At 43.3% G+C, this 25,876-nt stretch overlaps 1 protein-coding gene and 1 long non-coding RNA gene across 3 annotated transcripts in view; one reads left to right on the top strand and one right to left on the bottom strand.

Moving 5' to 3' along the window:
• The window catches only part of LOC145989198 (uncharacterized), a 36,955-nt gene extending 14,521 nt beyond the window's left edge, over positions 1–22,434 (bottom strand). The window contains exons 1-2 of the mRNA XM_083124500.1: positions 22,127–22,434; positions 14,490–14,675 (exon numbers count right to left, since the gene is read on the bottom strand). Coding sequence (XP_082980626.1) covers positions 14,490–14,675; positions 22,127–22,397 — 457 coding nt within the window. The 5' untranslated portion in view covers positions 22,398–22,434. The remainder of the gene's footprint in view (positions 1–14,489; positions 14,676–22,126) is intronic.
• LOC145989200 (uncharacterized) overlaps positions 1–25,876 on the top strand; it is a 383,184-nt gene that overhangs the window by 156,359 nt on the left and 200,949 nt on the right. The gene's annotated exons all lie outside the window — the stretch shown is intronic.

Genomic DNA, 25,876 nt, shown 5'->3' on the forward strand with positions numbered 1-25,876 from the left:
TGTGCGTTGAGCAACAGACGCGCCTTGGGACCATACTGGGTAGAAACAATTGAACCGGAAGTTATCGTGTAAGGTTTGTCCACTTCCAATTCCTGAATTTTTACATACTCTACTGACAAATTTAGCATTTGTTTTAATGCTTGGAGGTCACTCATTTTTTCAGTCGTAATATTGAAGAGAAATTTTCAGTGTGTGTGTTAGAGAAATTTAATTTTTTTTCACAATGTGTGTTATTTATATATACACTGAAGATTATTTTTTTTTCACGATGTGTGTTATTTATATATATTTTTTTTTTCACGAGATTTTTGTATCGAAGATTTTTTTTGTCTGTGTTAGAGGAAGAAAGTTTGTGCTTCGGAAAATGCGATGATGTGCGTGATGATATCTTCCGTCTCTTGTTTCGACTTATGCCAATCATCTGTGAATCGTCTTCTCCCCTGCCTCGCCTCATGCAGTTCATCTAACCTATTGTTTAATTTTTCCCCTGCGGCCGAAAAAAGAGTGTCGAGATCGTCGCACCTCATGCCGCTAATTTCCCGAAGATAATCCTTGACAGCCATTTCACAAGGGATGCGAAATTCCGGCGTTGATCTCGCTATGATCAAAAATTTTCTTATATCCTCACAATCTCCGTTTACTGCAAGTTTGAATATTTTGCACAGTAGTTCGTGTGGCAAGTCGGTTATGCAAGACATGATGTTTTTTTTTTACTGTATGTTATTTATATACCCCACCCAAGTTTTTGTTTTGTGTTCATGGCTATGGTGGTGCCCAGTGCCGCAACTCTTTCTCCCAGTGATGCGTCTCTGCTGACGAATCTTTCGAAAGCTGCGTGCTCTAATTTTCTGTCTGCTTCGTGACGTGCATCTAGATCGGTGCGAGTGGTGTTGTAGGCGATGTCGTGATTTTTGCATGCGGCGTCCAACAGATTCACACCCTTGTCTCCTCTCTCCAATCTTTTCTCGAGTTTGGTACCTGGTTCGCAGTACTGGTAGCCAGGTAAATGCATCTCGAAAGGTAACTTGTTGATGATGTCGTTCACGAGACCCTTTCCTTCGGCCACGTTCCAGAATCTCGGAGGCAGCGTGTTGATGATTTTAATGAGGTACCCTATGCCCTTGTCGTCGTTTACGATGAAGTTGGAAAGTTTTGTGCTGATCATGTCCACGATGCCAACCTTCTCGTTGTAGAAATTACGATTGCCTGCATTCTCCTCTCCTGCAATAACCAACAACCTGTCTATGAGCTTGCGCACGTCGTCCACCCAAACGAATTCTTTGGGTAACGTGTTGTAGAGTTTGACGCCGCTGCCTGTTTTCACCTGGTTCCATATCGGCTTGATGAGATTCCTGTATTTTTCGCCGCTGCTCGATTTCACCCTATTCTGCGTAGCGTCGTTGTTCTGGTACAAGGCGTCCGTCATGATTAGAATTTCCTTGTAACTCTGGTAATCTTCTTCGGTGTAATCCTTCGGCTGCTTTTTGGCAACAAGTTCCCACAGTCCCACCGTACCCGGATACCTGTTCCAGCTATTCTTATCGCCTAAATTGACTTTAATGTCGTTGCCTTCAAAAGTCACCTTCGATTTCCCAATCTTCCATACCACACCGCCGCCTTCATTGGTTTCCATGGTGGGATACAATCCGAACACTTCATCCTTGTCGAACTTGCCCGTGCTTAGGTAGTCTCGTGCCAAAGGTCCCAACTCGATCTTATCCAAAGACGACGACGTGCTGCTTATGGCTCGACGTCCTGGCGGTACGTCCTTCAATTCGAACGGCGTTGAAGGAATGCTCGAAATAGGCGTGGGTACGGTGTAACTTTTAGCTGCAAGTGGTACGAGTTCGTTGATCAAATTTTTATTTTGTTCTGTGACGCCTTTAATTTCTTTACCTAGATCGCTGATGGCATCGATCACAGGTTGATCTTGACGTTTCTTCTCTTCGTAGAATCCGCGATTCTCGGATTTCCAACCTTTGAAGCGTTTCGCGAGGTAGTTTCGCAACTTGAGATTTTCGTCTTCGATTTTTCGTTTCGCCATAACGTTATTTATACACGTTGTTGCTCACAACGTTGCAACGTTTAGAAAGTCGTTGATTTTGTTTCTGTATTTTCCGTCGTTGGGTTTTCTTGTCATGTCGATCGTCGCGAATCCGAAATCGTCACTGTTCCAACAGTGGGAGCAGCAGCGTTCCGAAAATTGATTGTAGTTCATGTCTCCGCCTACGTAGTCATCGTACGCGTGCTTGAGGTTGGTGTGATCTTGACGAAACAAACATATGAAATTAGCGTTGTCGCGTACTAACTGTTTTGGAATTTTGGAAAACGTTTGAGCTAGGAAGAAGCAATCCATTCCTTTGTGACGACCTTGCGTGAAAAAGTTGCGAATTTCATTTTGATTTTCCAGGATGACATCGTCGAACACAACGACTGAATTTTCACGACAATCGTCGAGTGGTTTTATTTCCGAAGCGAACGTTGCAATGTCCAGACCATCGTACAGTTTTATCAGTTGCTGGTATTTCGCTTGTTCGAGACTTTTCGAAAATACGTAGAGGTGCCTGTTCTTCCAATCTAACCAATTCGGTGCGAGGAGAAAATTGTCCACGAGCAGTGTCGTTTTCCCACACCCTGAAGGGCCTACGATTAGACAACGGATGCTGTCGGGAAGCAACTCGCCGTTCTTTTTTTTCGTTTGACTTTCCGAATCAGGTAGACGTTTCACGACATTCCACGCACTCATAGAATCACTTTGTTCGCGTCGATCCAACTCTTTTCCGGAAGCCCCAGCCATTTGACAAACAGTTTGTCGCCTTTCCTACGCAATACTTTCTCGATGAGGTACGTGTCGGGATGTTTTGTTTTAGAGAGTTCCTCTTCGTAAAATCTTCCTTTCAAAATCTCGCCGCTACTATCTTTTATTATATACGTGTGTCGGTTTCCGGGTAAAACTCGAACCACCGTAAAAAGTTCCGTGCTCCAATTTTTTGTGAATCCCTTCTCAAAGGTGCGTTTGAATTTGCTGATCCTCACCTGGTCTCCAATTTTGAATTTTGATTTCTTGGTAGTCGTGGGAGTGTACTTTGGACAGTAAACTGTAGAAATTAAACGCTGCTCGTCGGACTTGGTAACGTCAGCTGGCTTCATGCCTATTGTTCTGTGTACCGTGTGATTATAGTCGTTAACGAGTTCCGGCAGTATGTCGACCCATTTGTAATTTCCCCGAAGCGTGAATTGTTTCCACATGTGTGTTTTCAAGGTTCGATTAAATCTTTCCACGATGCTGGCTTTGATGTGACTGAAGGTTGAATAATGTCGAATGTCCTGTTTTTGAATAAACTTTTGGAATACGGCATTGTAAAATTCCTTCCCCTTGTCTGTTTGCAAAAACCGTGGCCGTCTGCCGCTTTCGCGAAAAATTGTCTTGAATGCTTCCGTGACGCATGTCCCCGTTTTGGCTTTCAAAGGTAGAGCCCATGCAAATTTCGAAAACGTGTCTATGACGGTGAGGAGGTACTTGTTGCCCTTGTTCAATTTATGCACATTTTTTAGATTGCCGCTACTCATCTCCACGAGGTCACTTTGCCAGAGGTCATCGATTCCCTTGGTTACCACAGCTAAACGTTCGTAGTTGCGGCGTGCAGGTTTATGCAATTCTTCGACGATGGCTTGCCTAGACATTTTTTAGAGATTACGTTTGAAGAGAAGCACCAGCGTGATGGGATTCAAAGAGGGTGGCACTTCGCTCGTGTTTTGAATGATCAGCTTATCGCCGGCACTCACGTCGAAAACGGTAAGATCTTCGTCTTCGTGTATTTCATATACGTTGCGCGTTTCGTTCCAACGTGCCAGAGGAATGTTTCCTGCTTTCTGGACACCACGATTCGATATCAAGGTCATGGTGGGAACGCTAGCTTTTCTGCCGTGAGACCAGTACGAAAGTTCGTTTATCTGAATCGTGCCATCGAGGAGAAACTTGTAGTACGGATGATAAGGATGTAACATGTACAGTTTGTTACCTTCGACGAACGTGGAGATTCTCTGTTGATTGGGTACGCTGTTGATTTCGATGGCTTGCAGAGAATGCAGTTTAGCGAATTTAGTATCGACGCTAACAAGGTTGCTGTGAAGCTGTCCCAGTGTATTTTGTACGGGCAACAAATGTTCGACGATGGTATCCGTTACTGTAGAAAATGACGGTTTGATTTTCACTTCCACGTTCAACTGCTTGAAGTTTTCGTTGAGTTCTTGCAATTTGGCACCGAAAGAGGCCAGCGTCGATTCCTGCGTGGATTCCAGCACTCCAACTTGATCTCTGATGTTGACGACGATACTCTGAAGGTTCTCGACTTGATTTAATTTCGAGCTCTTCTCGGTAAGATCGTTCACGATGCTTCGCATCTCGGTAAACTGCGTGTGAAGATCGGCGACGCTCTGCGAAGTGGGCAGCGTCGACACCAGCGAAGCAAGTTCGTCTCGAATCTGTTCCACGTTCGCCGTTTCCGTTTCCAGTCGTTTCAGCATACGTGATATGCTCCTTTTCAAAGCGTGTAATTCTTTGGAGGTGGGGAGATTGGCCACCCTACTTTCGAGATCGCTCAATGAATTTTTGATGTCGCTCGAATCGGATAGTGCCGTCACGGCCGTTTTCAATTTTTCCAAATCTTCGCTCGAAGGTACGCTCGTCCGTAACGATTCCAAGTCACCCTGTATGTTGTCCAGTACGTGATGAAAATGAGCAAGGTTCGATTCGACGTTCAAATTTTCTAAATATTCGATCTTCTGCTAAACCGTGCTCAACGTGTCTTGTATGCTCGTCAACGTACTTGCTTCAGCGTGAATATTTTTAATTTCTTCGTTGATCAACTCCAGAGACGCCTGAAGCGTAGCGATGGTGGTTTGAATGTGTTCGAAATCTTGATAAGCCTCCAATTGAATTTTTATGTTCGCGACGCTTTTGCTGATGACCTGCAGTTCGTCTGACGATGGTAGGTTTGTCATGGTATCTTCCAAAGTCTGTAACTTGGATTTAATTTCTTCCAACGTGCCGGCGAATTCTTCTTGTAATTTGGAAACAACAACATGCAAGCGTTCTACATCAATATCCTTCACGACGGTTTGAAGTTCAGAGAAATTCTTTTCGATTGTCGAAGTTCGTTCTTCGATTTCGAGTTTCAATTTTTCCAAATCTTCATTTTTCGATTGAAATTGCTGCAATTTGGCCAAATCATTTTGAAGCTTATCCACGCTCAACTGTATATTTTGAACGTTGTCGTAAGAAGGTACGTCGACATAATTTTTTATGAGCGTTTTCAGTTCGGAATCGATTTTCAAAATAGGGTCGAGACATTGCGTTTGGAGCGTAGCGATCTCCGACTCTAAACTTTTGTTTAAGGTCTCCTGCAAAGCGATCAAATCGCTCCTCAACTTTTTAATTCGGACGTCCAACATAAGAATCTCTTCTGCGTGGTCTACACGCTTAGTGTTGCCGAAAATGTCGTTAGGCATTTTGGTTAACGGTTATTTATAATAGGATAGACGATTCGTAATTCAACGAAGAGAGGAATGAGTTTGTCGTAATCTCCTAGGAGTTCGACGTACAGGTAATCTCCTGCGGAAACATCGTACGTAATGTTAGAAAGCATCTTGTCGTGCTTGATTCGAAAAATGTTCTTGCCGGTAGATATTTTGATTTCGCCTACGTTTTCCGGATTCACGGTGATTTGAAGTTTTCCATCGATCGGAATTTTGTAAAAATGTAAATTGTTGTTGAAGACGTAAAACATCTTGCCCACATCGTCATCCAATTTCGTCCAAATGCTGTTAAGGTGAACAATCAGTAGACCGTTGAGTTTAGTTAACATGGAAGGTAGAAATTCATGATCTGTCGTCGCGCGATGTACAGCCTCCATGTTGGCTTGTTTTCGGAAACCAAAAAGATTCATATTATGCTGGTTATTTAAGAATACGGTCAAAGTTTTTTGTAATAACTGTCAGTGTTTTTTTTTTGTAATAACTAACAAAATGATTTTTTTTGTTTTTTTTTTTGTTTTGTTTTATGAATCTTCTGTTGAAGATGGACATATGTTGCAGGTTTTGCTTTCTGCTAAGCGATAGTGCCCCCACGGCAGTGTGTGGATTCCACATTGGAGAACACACCTCTTGTCGTCGTTGGGATCCAGGGCAATCTTCCTCACTTTGTTGGTGGTCAACACATGGTCGACGCTCTGGATGCGCTGTTCTGCTCTTAGAACCGGCGACCTGGTCTTGAGGCAATCCACGAAGTCCTCGAATGTGAGATGCTCCCGAACCACCTGTCTGCCGACACCCTTGGCCTTCTTGGTAACGCCACCCTCGGCTTTGATGGTATAGGCCTTGGCGCGAAGACCTGCAAACTCGAGAATCACATCTCCGTCCTTCTCGTCTTTGAGTTTGCCAGGCACTTTTTTGTTGCGGGCTAGGATGTCGTACTGGTTCGGCTGGGGATAGCCCGAGGTGTCGAAGAGCTCTTCAAGAGCTGGAACTGAGGCTATATCCCCGTATGCGTCGGCTGTGCGAACGTGGTACACCAAGCTGTCTGTGTCTGTGTAGAGAAGCGAGATGTTGTGGCCGTAGTGTGGACGTAATATGTCGTAGTACGTCTCGAACATGTGGAGCTTGCTCAGATCCAGAACAGTGGCTCCAACGTAGATGGGCTTGGTGAGTTTCACCACACCTTGCCTCATGTGAATCAGAGCCAGCTGCTCGTTGTAGATTGTTCGAGACTTGAACAATGGACTTGCAACAAGCTGACGACATCGCTCTTTCCTCGTCACCAATTTTATGTCCACGCGATTCCGTACATTCTCCATGGTTTTACCAAACACTGCATTATTCATGAGCTTGAAGAAATCCTTATCAAGCTCGGACGTGGCTGCGGTGCGGTGTTTGGTGTTGAGCTCGATATATGGACGTAACCATGGAGAATGCTCGAACTTGAGGATGCGGTGAACTGTGTGGACTGTGACCCCTCGCTGCATCAACCACCGGAGATTCTTGTAGTGCAGGACGTAATTCTTCTTGGATTCAAAATCCATGACGAGCTTCTTCTGGTTGGAATCGGGCGAACACTTGAACTCGGGTGCAGGGGGAAGATCGCAGAACAAATCCTGCAGCTTCTCGGAGAACTCAAGGTCCACCTCGGCGAAGAACCCATGTTTCGAATCGTCGAAACCTTTAATGTTGAAGTTGGAAGGGTCAGCCCACTCGAACCCTCTAAAAGGGAGTGGCTGCATCATGGAGTGCCCGTACAAGTTATTCACGTCCGTGTGCATGATGTAGCTCGACGGTTGGGTGGAGTCGTAGCCAGTAGCCATGTGATGGTTGTTGGCGCGCGCGTGCCGTTGCGACACCTGAACCATTCCACCCCGCACGGCACGTTCTACAAACAGCATCATGTCCACGTCCGAAAGAAGTTCCAGCTTGATTTTCGTCACCAGAAACATGGCTGACCACGCCAGTCCGGGGAGACTATAGAAGTAGGCGGGATCCAGGTGGTAGATGTTCATTGCAGTCGCCCGGAACGTCTGGAACACGTCGGCGAGGAGCGTCACATCAAGTCTGAGGTAGGCGTCTTGGTAGTCTCCGAGAGTTCGACAACCTAGCTCGCGCCACATGGACTGGGCGTGGTGATATTCTTCGTCGGTGATGTTCGAGCCTCTTAGCTGACTGTAGAACTTCGCCTGGGGAGGTAGCGACGTCTCCGCAAACTTGGTAGAGTCGGTGATGTATTCGTAGGGGTAGACCCCCTTACGCCTGAAGAGACCGGCGTCCAAGTTTGGAAAATTCGCAGAGGTAATGAGCATTTGCTCGTTGCTCAGCTTCCCTGCAAGGGCATCGAGGCTGGCCGGGAGGAACCTCAGGGAGTCGAGGAAGCGAAGCTCGACGGTAGAGTCTGCTCCCAGGATCGACACTAGTTTGCTCACACTGATGTAACGCTCCTCGTTTTGTGCCAGGACGTTGATTCGCATGTCGTCGTACCCAAGATGCTTGATCAGGTGGTGAAAATCGTACCCCGAGCCGTTGTGAAAAAACACAGGGATGAAGCGCGGGTCCTGGGCCTTAAGGTTACATCTGTTGCACCAAGGACCAACGTACCTACCGCTAAAGTGATCGTGGTGATGGACTTTACGGTTGTTGGCGGTGTACTCCTCGACGCAGACAGGGCAAGTGATGGCCTCGTCGTGTCTACGTTGATCATCGGGGGACAGTGGGAGCATAGACTTGGGGGTCAACAGCACCTTCCCTATCTCGTTGGCTTCCACAACCATCCTCTCGAGGAAGTGTTTGGCTGCGTCGGGACCACGGTACACGTAGGGCTCGGGCGCGATGTGTTGATCTCGTCGCACCACAACGTATGCGAAACTGGATGCCTCGTGGAGTTGGTAAGGGGTGGTGGAGGAAACTTCGGGATCGGGATCGCAAGTGGACAGGGGTTTGAGGAAGGCTTCGAAATCCGCGATGATGATAGCGGGGTGCTCTACCATGGCACCGTGCATGTGGAAACACTCCACGGCACCAGGTTTGGGCAAGTCTGCCAACCCAGGTTCGTTGGCTTTGCAGTAGAGCTTGTGGCGAGCGAGCTTCTCGGCAGCGATGTTGCGACCTCTGATGCGCTGGTAATCCTGCCGTTCTCGATTACGAAATATAGACAAGCACCTGGGACAAACTTCTATGTGGTGTTCGTCTTTGCTCAGCTGGCTTGAAACAAGCCGAGAGAGCGAGCGAATGAGGGTGTAATGGTGGTGGGTCTCGTCCTTGATAAGCAGAAGATGAATTTCCTGCGCACTATCGTCGTCTACGTTGCTCACCCGGATAGGGAAAACCACATTTTTGTTTTCGGTGAGGCCATAAACGTTGATGGCCAACCGAGGGTTGTGTGTACGGGCCTCGAACTTGCGAATATCCGAGACCTCCACCGGGAAGTTGATCCCAGCAATGGCATCTTCCAGCTCTGGCTCGTAGGGTAGGTAGTGGTTAACTCGGTGTGGATGGTTTTTCCAGTCGACAGGGTGCAACGCCGCAAGCACCGACCAGAGAAAGCACTTGGCGTCTCTGTTCTGAATGTTCAGGACGGCATTCTTTTTCGCAATTGCTTCTGGTAAGAGGACGTAGCTGGAGGCGAAGAGAGGCACAAACTTTGAAAGTTTGACGCGCAGTTCGTGAGGCTCCCCACACAGCGAACCCCCCGAGCCCTTGGCTTCATGCCCCTCTTGCTTTGCCAGCAGCTCCTCGACAAACTTGTTGTAGATTACCTCTAGGTTTTCGACATCCGCCAGATGCAACGTCTTCGCCTTGGTGTTGTGGCAGAAGCTGTAAATTTCATCAGAAGGCTTCTTGTACCAGCAACATAGCGATGCGTAGAATTTAGTGGAGGAGTGCGTAGCCAGTGCATTACTAAAAATAGAAACTATTTCTGCTCGCTTCTCCTCTAAAAAGCTACGAACATCGCAAAAGCCATCCGACAATTGAACGTAATCTCCTAATATTCCACGGAAAGCAGACCGGTCTGCTTTTATCGCAGGCTTGACGCGTTTAGCAGGTGGTGCATTGATGGAGGCTGCTTCTGCCTTCCTCTTGGTTGAGCTGGTCGACGGTTGAGCCCCAGATGTATTTTTGCTTAGACAAGTAAGCTTATGCTTCTTGACATATGCAATTGTAATGTATTTATTGCATCCGGAACACAGTTCGGTGGCAGCCAAATGCTTGCTTGGCACGCAGGTGCGACAATGTCTTGCAAAATTTTTGCTTGATATGGCTGTTTTGCACACAGGGCAACTTTTCATGGAGCGCATTTTTTTTTGGGTATGTTTATTTATATGTGATCGGTTGGTGGTAGAGCGTTGTCTTCTTCAAATATGTGCTTTAATCAACCCTATAAAAAAATTGAAAAAATATATAAGAAAAATATGATTGTAGATAGAAAAAAATAAATATTGTATGCATGTGTAATTCTATTTAGCTTATTTTTGCTAGACACAAATCTTCTTCAGATTTTATTGCCCACTAATATATTTTTTCTACCAATTTAATAGAAGTGTGAAACTATGAAAATGTTCTGAGACAATCTTCTCTAGAATATTCTTCCCCAAAGCTAATGTTAACAACCTGTTGTAATCTAAGCATCGTGTGTATTGCATCCGGCGAAGCCACGCTAACGCCCAAGCAGCTCGCTATTATGTACCTGCACGCTCCGGATATGCTGATGATCTTCCATCCCAGCTCGCTGTTGTGTGCCTGCATGCTCCGGTTATCTCGCTTGCTTTGAAAACAAAATATAAATAAAACAAATTGTATACACCCAAGCGACCCGCTATTTATGTATTTGCACGCTCCAGATGTTGCGAGGTAGGTGTATTGACGAGGCTCACCGTTGTGTAATTTTCGTCGTCCCAAGGCTTACGTATTGTTGATAGCACACGCAGAGAGGAGAGGGAGCAAAATTGTAGTTTTTCTAGATGTGTTTGCGCCATAATACAGAAATAATAAGAGGCGCCAGCGCGTGCACGTGTGTGTGTGTGTGGCACATCGTTCCCGAGAGAGGTTTACAAAAGTCACGATATACAAACATTAGTGTCCCCGGGACTTAGAAGATTACGATAAAGTGCATTCGTACTTCAAAAATGAGAAAATGCATTATTTACTCATCACGCTGTGCCAGCACAACGAATAAATACGCGAAACGTAATCTACCGATAGGCGCGCGCGCGCGTGTGTGGCACATCGTTCCCGAGAGAGGTTTACAAAAGCCGTGTCCGGATTGGCAAGCGCTCCATCCCGTTCTCCCCCGTTGCTCTCGCGTGCACTCGAAGTCGCGTCCAAGTCGTCCGAATCTGCATGTCCCCTTGTAGTACACCTGTCACTTTTCCCGCCAGGTGTCAGCCCGAACTTCACCCACCGCGCTCTGGGGCGCAAACAAACATGACAATGATTTCCACCTAACTACTCACATTAAAAAATATAACACGCTATTTCATCATTTACGTTTTCTGCATTCATTATCGATAAAATATTAAAATATAACTGAGTTTTACATCCTCTAATCAGTAAATGTTGTCTGTACAAAGTGAAAGTTAGAATATGGCTGCCAAGCGCAGCGTCACAGTGAGTTCAAGCGTGCATCTGTCGCGCCTCTCTGCTCTTCCCTCCGACTCCACGTCTACCGCAAATTCAGACAACAGAGATTGGCTGAGCCCCGGATGGAACAGCGCTCTAGGTGACATCTGCTGCTGATTCGGACGCAACCCCGGCCACTTCTATTAGTCAGTGTTGCCCATTCGTAGGTTAGCTTCGCCTGTAAAATATCACATGATGAAATATTCTTCAGGTAAGTTGGCAACATTGAATCGCAATTGATGTTACCAGTGTTGTCAACTTCTATTTGTAGGTTAGCTTCGCCTGTAAAATATCACATGGTGAAATATTTTTGAGGTGAGTTGGCAATATTGAATCGCAATTGATGTTGCCAGAGTTGCCAATTCCCATTTGTAGGTTAGCTTCGCCTGTAAAATAATATGTGGTGAAATATTCTTGGGGTGAGTTGGCAACACTGAACCGCAATTGATGGCACTCAACCCGTGCACCTCCACTAGTCAGTGTTGCCAACTCCCATTCGTAGGTTATCTTTGCTTGTAAAATATCATATGGTGAAATATTCTTGGGGTGAGTTGGCAACACTGATCGCCAATTGATGGCGCTCAACTAAGCTGATTACACTAATTAGTATTGCTAACTCTTATTCGTAGGTTAGCTTCGCCTGTAAAATATCACATGGTGAAATATTCTTGAGGTGAGTTGGCAACACTGATCGCCAATTGATGCTGGTGAACCCGGCTACCTCCACTAATCAGTGTTGCCAACTCCCATTTGTAGGTTAGCTTCGCTTGTAAAATATCACATGGTGAAATATTCTTGGGGTGAGTTGGCAACACTGCGAGAAAGCCTCAAGCGTTGCCAACTCCTTGTTTGAGGTTAGGTTAGACCCAAAAACAAAAACCTTGGTGATTTTTTCAAGTGAGGAGTTAGCAACACTGCGAGCGCCACCGAGCGCCATTTTCGGGCGTGGAACCGGGGACACTGTACTACTCTGTAGGTTAGCTTCGCCTGTAAAATATCACATGGTAAAATATTCTTGAGGTGAGTTAGCAACACTAAACCGCAATTGATGTTGCCAGTGTTGCCAACTCCCATTTGTAGGTTAGCTTCGCCTGTAAAATATCACATAGTGAAATATTCTTGGGGTGAGCTAGCAACACTGCGAGAAAATAAGGCTCATGCCTTACGAGAGCAAACCGTTAACATACACCGTAAAAGGCTACGCCTCGCTCGAGCTGGCAACACTGCAAGAAAATGAGGCTCGGTGAGATTCGCAGTATTGCCAGCTTTTTGCTTTAAATTAGGTTAGACCGAGATAAAAACCTTGGTGATTTTTTCGAGTAAGGGGTTGGCAACACTGCGAGCCTCACCGAGCCTCATTTTCGGGCGTGGAACCGGGGACACTGCTCTACTATTTTGTTTTAGCAGCATTTACTGCAAGCCCCATTTTTTGTGCTGCTATAAGGAGATTAGCTACAGCTTCACGCAATGCTCTTGTTGTTCTAGCTATTATAACCACATCATCTGCATATGCCATCATTTGCACTGACTTGTTTATTATAGTTCCTCTAGTGTCTATGCCTGATTCTCTGACAGCCTTTTCTAGTGCAATATTGAATAGCATACATGGCAGGGCATCTCCTTGACGCAATCCTTGTTTTGTTTCGAATTCTTGAGATAGCTGATTTCTTATTTGTACTCTACATCGCACTTTTTTTAGAGTCTCTTCTACTAGATTTACTAATTTCTGTGGGATGTTGAATTCCCTCATGGCTTCAATCAGCTCGTTCCTTCGTATGGTATCATATGCAGATTTAAAATCTATATAAAGGTGATATGTATTTATTCCAAATTCTTTTGTCTTTGCGCATATCTGTCTAATTGTATGTATGTGGTCTGAGGTCGATTTTCTCTCTCTAAAGCCACATTGGTAGTCACCTATTATTTTATTTACATACGGGGAGAGCCTTCGGAAAAGTATATTAGAGAGAATTTTGTATCCGGTGTTAAGTTTGCTGATGCCTCTATAGTTTTCTGTTTGTAGGCGATCCCCCTTCTTATATATGGGGTATATTATACCTTCTTCCCATTGTAATGGGATTTCTTCATCCTTCCATATTTTATCTAGTAGATTTTGAATGCTTCTCAAGAAGTCCCTTCCGTGAAGTTTCATCATCTCTGCTGTTATTTTGTCAGATCCTGGCGCTCTATTGTTTTTCAGCTTCTCAATGGCACTCTTAACTTCTTCAAGGCTAGGTCCCTGCTTTTCCTGTTCATTAAGCTGGGGATTTGTTACATTCTGATCTTCTTCCGTATACTGATTCTGTTCTTGCTCCATTCCACTTCCATTCTGGTTTTGTTCATTCAAAAGTTCATTAAAATGTTCCTGCCATCTAATTAAAATATCCTGGTCATTACTTAACAGTCGTCCGTCTTTATCCTTACATATATATGCTCCAGTTTGGAATCCTCTCATTTCATTGACAGTTCTATAGAATCTTCTACTCTCTCGTTTTCCATTAAATGATTCCACTTGTCTCATTTTACTTTCCACACTCTCTTTTTTCTTTCTCTTATGTATTTTCTTTTCCTTCCTTCTCAGTTCTCTATATACTTCTAGCTTTGCTCTTGTAAAATAACTTTGTATCATATTTCTGTATGCTTCATTTTTCTGCTTGGTTATCTCCTTGCACTCCTCGTCAAACCATTCATTACGGTTTTGTTTCTTCATTTCCCCTATTTCCTCATCTGCTACTTTTATTATTACATCTCGTATTTTGCACCACTCTTCATTGGGATTGGTGTTGTTCACGCCATCTTCCAGGTTTTTCAGTCTGTCAGTAATCTTTTGCTGATATGTTTTCTTTCTGTCTTTTTCCTTCAATTTATATATATCATATTTTGTGATTTTACTTTCTTGCCTTTTGTGTATACATGATATTCTGTTCTTGATCTTAGCAATCACCAGGTAGTGATCTGTGTCTACATTTCCTCCCCTAAAACTACGTACATCTAAAATGCTTGATTTGTGTTTACTATCTAAAATTACATGGTCTATCTGGTTACTTGATCTCCCATCTGGAGTTCTCCATGTTGCTTTATGTATATCTTTATGAGGATAAAAGGTGCCTGCTATGATCATTTGATGCCTATTTGCAAAATCAATCAGTTTTATTCCATTATTGTTACTCTCATTAAAGTAAAATAAAGTAATTACCAAACAAATTATACATTAAATTGTATTTCCCTGAGAAATTATCTGTCACAATAGTTTAAATATCTATTGTGTTGTTAGATTTAGTAATTTTCTGTCCCAAACTTTTATAAAAAAAGTGGTAAATTTAATAACTAACCTGGAATCGTCGTTGCGTTGGAGTGCGGGACGTATTTCCCGTCGTTGGCGATCTCTGAGCAATCGAAAGACGTCTTCTCCACCTTAATCTTCACCACATCTTCTCTCTTCTTGTTCGCCTTCCCATCATCCGGCTCCAGAACCTTCCTCATGATGTCGTAGTACGGCCATGATGCGTCAAGACACCCTGCGAAGAAACGTCAAGCAAAAGTCAGGAAAGGGGTGATCGGAAAGTAATGTGACTAACCTGTATTTAGAAACTTGATTTCATAAAAGATAGTCGATTTCCAGTTTGGAAAGGGTAACTCAGCAATCATCAATTCATACTGAATAACATTTAATAATACGCAAATATACGAATCCACAAGAAGGTTGACTATATAACTGTTTTTTTAAAATTAACTTTTTCTTGGTGTTTTTGTTTTTCGAATAGTGAAATGCCTTAATTTTTCGCAGCAGCCATTTTGAAACCTGTTGATCAATTTTCCAGAACTGCAATAGTCAAAGTTATCTAGCATCTTTGAAATATCCAAATCAAAACCTCTAAATTTACGGTAGATCACAAAATTGGTGCCTTTCCTCCTTAGACCACAGCCCCCCCCCCCTCCTAATCGACGCACTACATTTCAAAAGGTTTCACTGTGAAGTTGCAGTGTAAGTCATGTGTTGACAATTCCCAGATATACTCATTTATAACTCAATTAATCAAAATTTGTCGCATTTTGCAAGATGGCCGCCGAAAGCCAACATTAGAAAAGAGTACTTGCGGGCTAAATGTACCCTTTGCTTTTAGCTTCAGTCGTAAAAAAAGCTCTCTTCAAAGTATGCATGGGTATTCTTTTTCTGACTCAAATTAGGTATATGCGTAGAATTTCTAAACAAAATCCATTGACAATTATTATGTGCATTATATTTGTTTCGCACGAGTTACTAACAATAATTGACAATAACCGTTTTGTGGATTAAGGGGGGATATGCCTTCCCTAAGCCCCTATTTCGGAGGCACGAGTGTGGGACGACAAAATCAGTGTAGAATCAACAATAATAACTGGCCGCCTTTTCAACTGGCGGCTCTCGTTGCTATAGTTGACGAGCTGTATCTTTGTGGGTGGCCTTGGCTACTCCGCAGAGAGTGTGAGAGAGATACGTTTATGTAGTTGCCACCTAATCGCCCTTTGGGTGGTCCACAGCAAGGACAGAACGCAAGGATATTCACGCGCAGCTGGTTGCTCCTCCCCCTTGCTACTGCGCAGCCGGACTTGGGCAGGGTTCACCCGCAAAGATACAGCTCGTCAACTCTAGTTATTCCCATTTGCCAATTGTTTGCGAGGGTAGCGGGTGGCAATCTCAGTTGAGAAGTGGGCGCCCTGTTGCAACGTTGTCAAACGTAAACCGGCCTTTGCTTGTTTCTTTTCAATGGAATCATTACAACCCAGCAGTGTCCGTGACTGTACAATGTGCCAGGGTATTTGGACCACTGTTTTCACCCGCTCTTATGGCGGCCCAATCGTAATGCAGATTAAGACTCGAGGAAACATGACGGATGTAAGGTGAGACTCTTTCTGACGACACCCAAATGTGAATCTCTCTTCCAAGGTATTGCACGATCGCCTGCATGCTGCAGACTCGCGGTCAGAGTGTCTTCGTCGCCTTGTAATCAAGGGGTCCCGGGTTCGATTCCCGGTAGAGCACATAGTGGTTCGGATGTTACTTTAAACTCTAGGCCCAGTCCCAATTAGCCTTACTGTGCATAAAGTGGACTTAAAACACCAACTCAATCAATCAATCTATCGCGGTCAGAATAACCAGGGCTTTATCTAGAATTTTCCATCTGAGGGGGTGTAAGTTAGTATTTAGCGGATTGTAAGGGTATATTTGGAGACAAAATCACCATAAATTGGCCCTTCGTGAGAAATGTTAGGTGTGTGTTGGGCATAGGCGCCGACTCCATGGGGCTCGAGCCCCCCAATGTTAACGATGTGGGGGCGGAGCCCCCCAAATAATTTTGCTTAAGAGGATCTAATCTATTATTTTGCTTCTCTTGTAAAGTTTACTCTGAATTGTGCCACATGAACTTAACTTTAAATACACATTTGAAATGTTATAGACCATCAACTTTTGGGGGGGGGGGGGGCTATGACCAGAGACAGCAAAACACATGACTTATTACGATATACTAAGTATGTAATTATGAGTATTGTTAAAACTTTTACTAAAAAGAGTTTCAAAAGACGATGTGCATGGACTAGGGTAGTGGATGGGACGTTCGAGCTACAAATGGCTCTCGCATGACATTCAGAACGAGATCATTGATATATTAGGGAGATCTGTTTTGCGCTCCGTGGTAGCAGATATTAAAAGTAGGGAATATTTTGCTATTATGGTTGACGAAACTTGTGACATATCCATCCGTGGACAATTAATATTCTGTATTCGAACTGTGAACAAAAATTTTGATATTTTTGAGGAATTCATGGGCTTTTACGAGATTCCGAACACTGAGGCCAAAACTTAAAAAAGGGAGGGAGGGAGTCATTCATTAATTTATTTCAGTGATCAGAGCCCCCCCCCCCCCCCCCCAATAATTTTGACAAGTCGGCGCCCCTGGTGTTGGGTAAGTTTTGTACCTACCAGATAAAAAAAAATGTCTGCGTCACTGAATGCACTTATGCACCATCCAAGTTCACAAGTTAATCCCTCCACCCCCCGAAAAAGTCCTGCGTACGCCAGTGGTACACACGGCATAGAACGTAAGAAATGGATTGAAAGAAAAATCGTTGTAAAATCGAGCCATTTTCCACATAAAACCAAGCAGCGAGCGAGGAGCTTATCTTCAAAGTCAAACAACCTTGAACTTTTTCTTGCAATTCATTTTTAATGTGTCTCCTCGAACAGGAACGGGAAGGGGAGGACAATAAATATTAAGCGCAGAAAAGTCAAGGACTCGGCAGAAAAGTGGATGAAAACGACGTAAAATAAACTTAGGGTGGTGCAACGGATGAAATAAGTTACTCGTATGCTATTTCTAAACGCAATTCAACTGTTGATCAAGCTTTGGTGCACACAGAAAACGAATGAGTCTTCATCAGCGATAATCATTTTAGTATTTCAGATCAAAAAAGCTTACCGCTATGACAGAGATGTTAGCCCAGCATGCAACGACCCTGAGGGTCCCGGGTTCGAATCCCGGCCTGCTCCATGGTGTTCATGAATTTCATCAAATCATCGCGACTAGCCAAAAGTGGCAGAAAAGCGACGTAGAATAACCTAATTCAATCAATCAATCAATTCTGGCCAAAGAGCGAGCAAATAATTTAGTAAAAAAGTTACCAAATTCAGTTATTTTTTTGTGCGTCTTTGGAAGAAACTATATTACGTCCTTTTTTCGTACAGAAGAGTATTTGGTATTACTTCGAATTTTCTTACATACACACAAGGAGTTTCTATAGTTTAATGAAAATTAATTTTGTTTTTCATGGCCATTACTGAAAGAATAACAACCTTACTTTAGTGGCTCTAAAAATAACACACAGTTAGTTCTATTTATAGAATTGTAGCAGAGTTACTTTCCAAAACTGAGTAACTCTAACATGGTTAATTTTCGAATGAAACATCTTTAGCTGAGACAGTAACTTTCGACTTTGGAAAGATAATAATTTGTGTCAACCTTAGCCACCACATTTATTTGAAACAGGCACTGTATACCCCTTTTCAACAAATTAAACAATGTTTCTTATCTACATATTTTGTTTGTTATTATCCATTTCGTAGTATTATTACAATCAAAGTTAATACAAAAGCGACACTTTCTCTATCTTGGATTGTGTTACGTCATTTTTCTGATTCTCTGCTCTGTGTAATTAGCGTGACTATTTTCAAAGTATTAATACTTGCAAGGACAACTGTATAATGTAATGTAATTGAATTTTTAAGTCTACTTGATGCACATGTGTGACTACACCTAGTTTCGAATCCCGGGACCCTTTCATTACAAGGCTACAACGTTACAACCACACCATCTGTAATTTTAATTCAGTTTTTAAAAATATATTGATGGCGAACTTAACTGTAATTTGTAATCATTATTTCTGTTCACGCATCAAAAAATATTCAATTTAGAATTATGAAAGATTTTTCTTATATTCTGAATGCTGTGCTACAGGCCTGCATATATATATGAGTGTGTGTTTGTACTTAATATTCCAAACGGTAACGAGAGAGGGGATTATGGTGCAGACTGCGCCATCGAGATTTGGGGGGGGGGTATATTTTCCCCTTCAAATAATATATAATTCAACATTTATATATTTTTCTAAAATGTACCGGGTGGCCATAATTAAAGTTACCCAACTCAGAGCCCTCTGTAGCCTGTTTGAGGCATCGTAGATCTCTGTAATTTGGTGCATCCACTCTGCAGACCATGGGGAAGAAGATGGCGATAAAAAAATAGTTTAATTTTCCGCCACCAGGTTGAAATGTGGTGCTGTACTTCCATGATGGGTTGTACAAATAATCACGTTAAGTGATTTAACTGATTTATTAATTAGAAAGACATTTGTTAGTGGCTGGAAGTTGCGAGAAAATTATCTCTCGTTTATTGCAAGATTGCAAGGTAAAGGCAAATCCATAACCAATTAGAGAAGTTTACGTCATTATTACAACCCATCATGGAAGTACAGTGCCACATTTCAACCTGGTGGCGGAAAATTGAACTATTTTTTTTTTATCGCCATCTTCTACGATCCCTCAAACAGGCTACAGAGGGCTCTGAGTTGGGTAACTTTAATTATGGCCACCCGGTATGTAATAAAACTACACCAATCTATGACATGAAGAAAATAAAGTATTTAGGGACAGGGGTGCCCACAGATGGGTTTGTGGACGCGAGATGCGTCCGCCCAACTTTGGGGGGGGGGGGGAGGGATTTGACGTGAACAATATAGTGTTGGATACAAGTTGCATTACGTTATCAACAGAGGCGTCTCGTGATCGCATGCGTCAATTGTGGGAAAAAGGACAGCTTGCTCTGCGACGACATTCATGAGCATTTTTACATTCTAATTTCTTCATATAGGAGAAGTATTTATTTTACACGAGAGCGCTCAACTAAGCTTATATTACATTTTTTGGACCTGAAGTGAAAGAAAGTAATAATTCTTTTCCCACAATTGACGCATGCGTCACTACAGATCCAAGAAATGTAATATAAGCTTAGTTCAGAGCTCACGTGTAAAATAAATACTTCTCCTATATGAAAAAATTAGAATGTAGAAATGCTCATGAATGTCGTCGCAGAGCTAGCTGTCCCTTTTCCCACAATTCACGCATGCGCAGTATGCACCGCGTGCGTTTACGAGACGCCTTTGGTTATAAATTAACCATTGCTGCTATATAAATAGCAATCTATAGACTTCCAAGGGAATTGTAACGGGTAATATGTATTATCGGGAGGGGGGGGGGGCAATATCAAACTATTACTTAAAGTGACACGTGGATTCTGAGAGGGGGTTGAGAATTAAACGTTGGGGGGACAATATCCAAATCATTAATATAGATGTTAAGTGTTAGATTATGGCGCGTATTTTAGTTAGAGGGGAATTGAGCATTAAATTGAGGGGGTATCCAATTCTTGTGTATTACTATTGTCTTAGACTGTTGCGGAAATTCTGGTGTGCGAAATGAGAATTATTTGTTTTGGAGAAGGCAATATCCACTCTTCAATATAAACAATAAGCCTAAAATTGGCATGGAAATTTTGGTGGCTGGATTGAGTATTAAATTGCAGGGGAGAAAAAACATGAATTCTTGATAAAGTGTTAAATCTTAGATTATCAAGGGATTTCTGTACTGGGGGGAGAGTTCGAATATTATATTTTGGGGACTATATTTAGTGATATGGTATGCACATGTTTTGGGCGCCGAAAGTGCGAAAAGAGAAGCTGGAAAATAGTGAATATCGCGGGAAAGTATTGATAGATACCTCAGTAAATTAATATTCTTAAAAGCGTGCATAGAAATGGGTGTAAAAATGTTCTTGCATCCACTGTCTTGGGGTGATGGGCACCCCTGTTTAGGGAATAAGGGATGATCAAGTATAGTGTTCAGTAAAGCAAAGAAAGTTACTTTCAGTAGACACGCTGTCGTAATTCAGTACTTTATGGTGATTGTGACATGATTGGGGGGGGGGGACATATGTCATGATTTTGGGGGGATGTGCCATTGGCCTTGGGGGGATGGGCACCCCTGATGGCGCGCACACACACAAAAATCGGTCCGTCACATTCTTGCGAATTAACGGGTACACTGCTCAAATTTAACGTTCGAATATTCTAAATGTCAGGGAAATGTCAGCGTAGTGATAGACTCGCATCTTCATCAAAAATTTCTGTTTCGAATCTCTTTGTTAGTTGCGTCTCTTCATCAATTTAATTCAGTGACCGTTCACTTTCATCGTCGCTGTTAGCCAAAAGTGGCAGTAAAGGCGACATAATTGTGTTTGTCTCATTAGTTTCACCACTTCATCATTCGTCGTCGCGATTAACCTGTAAAGGTAGAAAAGCGTTAATAAGAGATGAAGGGACAAGGAAACGATGAAGCGTCAACAACTTGCAGAGGGTTCCAAACGACGACCTCTATAGCTTCGGGTCGCCCTACCCTGACCATTCCTCCATTTGGGGGGGGGGGGATAAATGAGTCATCCCATGCAAGGATGTTCGTTTCACGTGAACTTTATTTTTAGACTGGTAGTTTAAAACGGTATCCGAACCACCGCGCAGTTTATCTCCGAGTGAATCGAACCCACAACCCCTTGATTACAAGGCGACAACGTTGGCCACTACGCTATCAAGGAGTCAAAAGCTTGTGTTTCTTGTCCATTTTTTGCTACAATGACCAATTGGGACAGTACCTACAGTTTAAAATGGTATCCGATCCACCGTGCAGTTCATCTCCGTGTGAATCGAACCCACAACCCCTTGATTACAAGATGACAACGTTGACCACTACGGTATCAAGGAGCCAAAAGCTTGTGTTTTTTGTCCATTTTGTGCTACAATGGCTAATTGGGACAGGACCTACAGTATAAAATGGTATCCGATCCACCGTGCAGTTCATCTCCGTGTGAATCGAACCCACAACCCCTTGATTACAAGGCAACAACGTTGACCACTACGCTATCAAGGAGCCAAAAGCTTGCGTTTCTGGTCCATTTTTTGCTAAATGGCTAATTGGGACAGGACCTACAGTTTAGAATGGTATCCGATCCACCGTGCAGTTCATCTCCGTGTGAATCGAACCCACAACCCCTTGATTACAAGGCAACAACGTTGACCACTACGCTATCAAGGAGCCAAAAGCTTGCGTTTCTGGTCCATTTTTTGCTAAATGGCTAATTGGGACAGGACCTACAGTTTAGAATGGTATCCGATCCACCGTGCAGTTCATCTCCGTGTGAATCGAACCCACAACCCCTTGATTACAAGGCGACAGCCTTGACCACTAAGCTATCAAGGCTCGTTTTCAGTCCACTGTATGCTAGAATGGTTAAACGGGACAGGACCTACAGTTTAAAGCCACCGTGCAACGTGGCTCGGGGAGAATCGAACCCGTGACAGTAAGAGAAACCATATGCAACCTCACCTGGGGCTGACCGCTTGAACCTTAAGTATTCCGTGCGCATGTTCGCCATCTTGCGTTGCAGCTCTTTTCCGTCCCTGCGATAGCCCATCTCCCTCAGCCGGGATGCGATCGAATCCCAGACGCGCCCGTGACGGTAGGAGTTCTCGAACTGGAACTGGAACTCGTCCGCGCTCCATATTTCCAGCAGGGAGAGCGTTTCCTCGTGCGTGAAGTTCCTGCCTCTCCTTCCTGGAACGTACAGGCTCTCCACCTTGGCTATGGAAATGTCCATCGGGGGAGAACTTCACTTCAGCCGCACCACACCTTAAGCTCTGTCTGCTCTTAAACGCTCGTCGCAGTGTTGCCAACCGCGTGGCACCGTTTAGCCTCCAGATCAACCATGACGAATCCACCGACGCACGGGCGTGGTTATTGGTGGGGAACAGGAGAGACGTGTCCCTCCAATAATGTGGAAAATGTTAATTTATACGTAAGTTATTGGTGGATTATAGCGCATATCTGCCCACAGTGTCGTGTCCAAAGGGGTTAGTGTGGAGTCAACCCCCCCCCCCTACTCATTTGGCCCAGTATCAATAAAAATAATGTCAAAGGCAGGAAAACATGGCAAAATGAGGGCTGACTACATAAAAACAATACATAGGCCACTTTCGAAAACCGTGGGGACGCCACTGTCGCCCCACATTAGTAATTCAAAAGTAGAAACCAAACTTAGTTGATCTTTCACTTCTTCAGACCTAGCAAACAGATATCTGCCTGGTCGTTTATAAATAAGTCCATATATTTTGTTTATATTAATTGTGCGTTTAATTTTTAATGACACCTGTGAAGATGTGAGGCGTGGTTGCATACTTTTAGGCTAAATGTCCTTTCTCGAGGGTGGCGTCGAATCGAGACGTCAAGAACAAAAACGTTGTCAATAAATGCTTTATTTCCCCTTAATGACCTCCATGCATTATGAAAGTTTGTGCAGTAACACACTGCTCCATACATTCGGCCAAGGTTCGAATTCGGAGTTAAACTATATCGCAAGTCTCAGTGGCTCAGTTGGTAGGGTGTCTGACTGATACCCGAGTTCGATTCTTCTTGGGTGATCTCATACAGAAATAAAACAGCCTGGCCTCTCATCAATTTGTGCCTAGTGGAAAATGCATCCAGAGAGTGGTGCTGATCACATCATCTAGAGCATGCCCGAGATGGACAAAACATGATGCCCTACGTCAAAAATTCCCTGTGTCCCCACGATCAGACAAGTCAATCGGGACTGGACCTACAGTTTAAAATGAGGTCTGAACCACTGTGATTTCTCCAAGGTGTCGAACCCGTGATGCTTAATTACAAGGCCTGTACGTCAATGCAACAGCGTGCAAAGCACAGATCATAACTTTATCTTTTAGCAGTCTCGATTAACCTCTGTGCAAGACGTTTGAGTATGGGACATTCGACCTCCGTGGTGTTTAGCGTAAGGTGCTACGAAGCCCGAGGTTTCACATTCAAACCCCTAGCACTGGTGTATCACTGTCTTTGCCCCATCGTTCATTTCGCTCGTTCACCCTCGTGGCGATTAAGGAAATAACTAGAAAAGCGTCGTAAAATAATCTAAATAGAAATAAATCGTATGGGATAGACTCTTCCATGCATTCGTCTAGTATATACATATCGGCATTTTCAGTTCGTGGCGTAGAACTTGGGTGTAATCTGGGCGGATATTTTGCTCCCTGGATACACTGCCGGAGTTAGTTCGCGTGAAAACCGCCCTTTAGCAGCGCCAGAATTTAAGTTGGGGAGAAATAGACTCTCCCCGTAGCTAGCTGGAGAGTTTGTGCAGCCCAGGCAGAGAGAGAGAGAGAGAGAGAGAGAGAGATAGAGAGAGAGAGAGAGAGAGAAAGAGAGAGAGAGATGGCAAAGGTCCATGAAAACCAAGCAGTTCAGCACGCTACCGGTAGATGACTCTACGAATTTTTACGTAAAAAAGGCAGTAAAGTTTAATGAAAAAGAGATTTTTAGAGAATTTCAGTCAATATTCTAACAGAAATATAGATTCAAGCAGGGGCGTAGCGCAGTCTTCTGAGGCTGCCCGGAAAGTAAAATATGGGGGACCCCGCCCTTAGTGACAAGAAAAATCATGATGCCGGAGTGGGACGTACAGTAGTTAGCTAATTCCCCTCCCCCTTAAGTTGCACAAGAAATTAACTTTTACACCAAACACTCTGCCTTCACATTTTTTGTTATCGACTTGTACTATATATATATCAGTGTAGTACCTTCTTGAAACTAAATCAGGATGATCTGAATCTCTGATAAATAACTTGAAGAAGAATCTGGAAATACGTATTTTCTTTTATTTCAACGCAGCGACACAACCAGGAATATTTTTTGGAGGGGGAGGAATCTTCCCACTGCCAAATATTTTGTTCCTGATCTTTTGTGTTTTTTGATTAAAACATTTTTTAATTATGTTACATGTAATACACGGATATTTAAAAAATACTGTTTTGGGGGGAATTGTTAAAGGATAGTAAACACTCCTCTTTTGGACTTTGAGGTGGATGCGCCTTCAGCCTCTATAAGCCATCCTTCGTTGCGACAGGCCAAGATTCAATGTAAGATTCGCTCACATTACATTAGCCTTCTAATACTAATAGTGAGTAATATACTCAAGCAAACTTATCACTGCAGTTATGGGTGTTGAAACGGACCTCTAACATTGTCGGTGGTGACCTAACATCACATAAAGTCAATTGCTATCTGGTATGAAGAAATGGCCGCGGTCTCCGGTCTTGAGAGATAAAGCTGCTATAGGACTCTATTCACTGAAAATTTGTTTCTCAATGAAATGCCGCTTGGAAACACTGAACCCTTCCACCCAAAAAAGGTTTCCACAGACTTAATGTTTAATTTTGGTGTTATTGGACCTCAATATCATTATTCATAATTTTAACGCTGCCACTTCTTTTCGATAGACTATTGATCATATATTTGAAAGACTTTTTCATGAAACAAGAACCGTTTTATTAATATAATAGATCATGAGTGCTCGAATTCGCATTAAGCATCCTCCTCTACCCATACACCCTGTCTCAGCTATCTCTGGGGCAAGGGTGCGCATAGTGGCAGAGAAGGGAGGAAATCGAGTGGGCAGAGCGAAGCAGTACACGCTCTCCAAGCAATCCACTTCCTCTCAAGTTTTCATTGGTGGAGCCGTCTCGTGTCACTAATTGTGCAGAGACTTGTTTTCGTGCGCCTGCTCCAGAGATATTACTGCATTGCCTTCAATCTGATCCATACAAGGATCCTTCCTTCTATCCCCAAACTCGATCAAGGAAATTCGCAGCTAGGAATTTTCACATCGAACACTGCAAATCACAAAATCTTAACACATTGGAAAAAAAGAACTAGTTCGACAGAAATGTCCCAAAATTTCAATACATAAGAAAAATGAACTTCACAAAATAATGGACAGATTTAACTCATACGCCGTATACCCTGCGTAGCAGAGAAGGGGATAATGGCCCTCGGAGCAAATAAGGGATAATTGCCCTTGGGCCCCACCTCCTACTGAGTTTTTGGGTCCTTTGAAGTAAAACATATCAGGTGTAGACAATGTGGGACATTCATTTCAGCTCCTATTTCCATATGAAAAGGCTTGGTGCCCTCTTCAAAATATTTAATGTGAAGTTACATTTTAAATATCACGTGTAACACTAATATTAGCGGTAAATGGTCATGAATTACCAAGTTTGATTGATTGAA

The sequence above is a fragment of the Lepisma saccharinum genome, chromosome 6 (genome assembly GCF_977018435.1).
Source record: "Lepisma saccharinum chromosome 6, izLepSacc3.1, whole genome shotgun sequence".
Classification (NCBI taxonomy): domain Eukaryota; kingdom Metazoa; phylum Arthropoda; class Insecta; order Zygentoma; family Lepismatidae; genus Lepisma; species Lepisma saccharinum.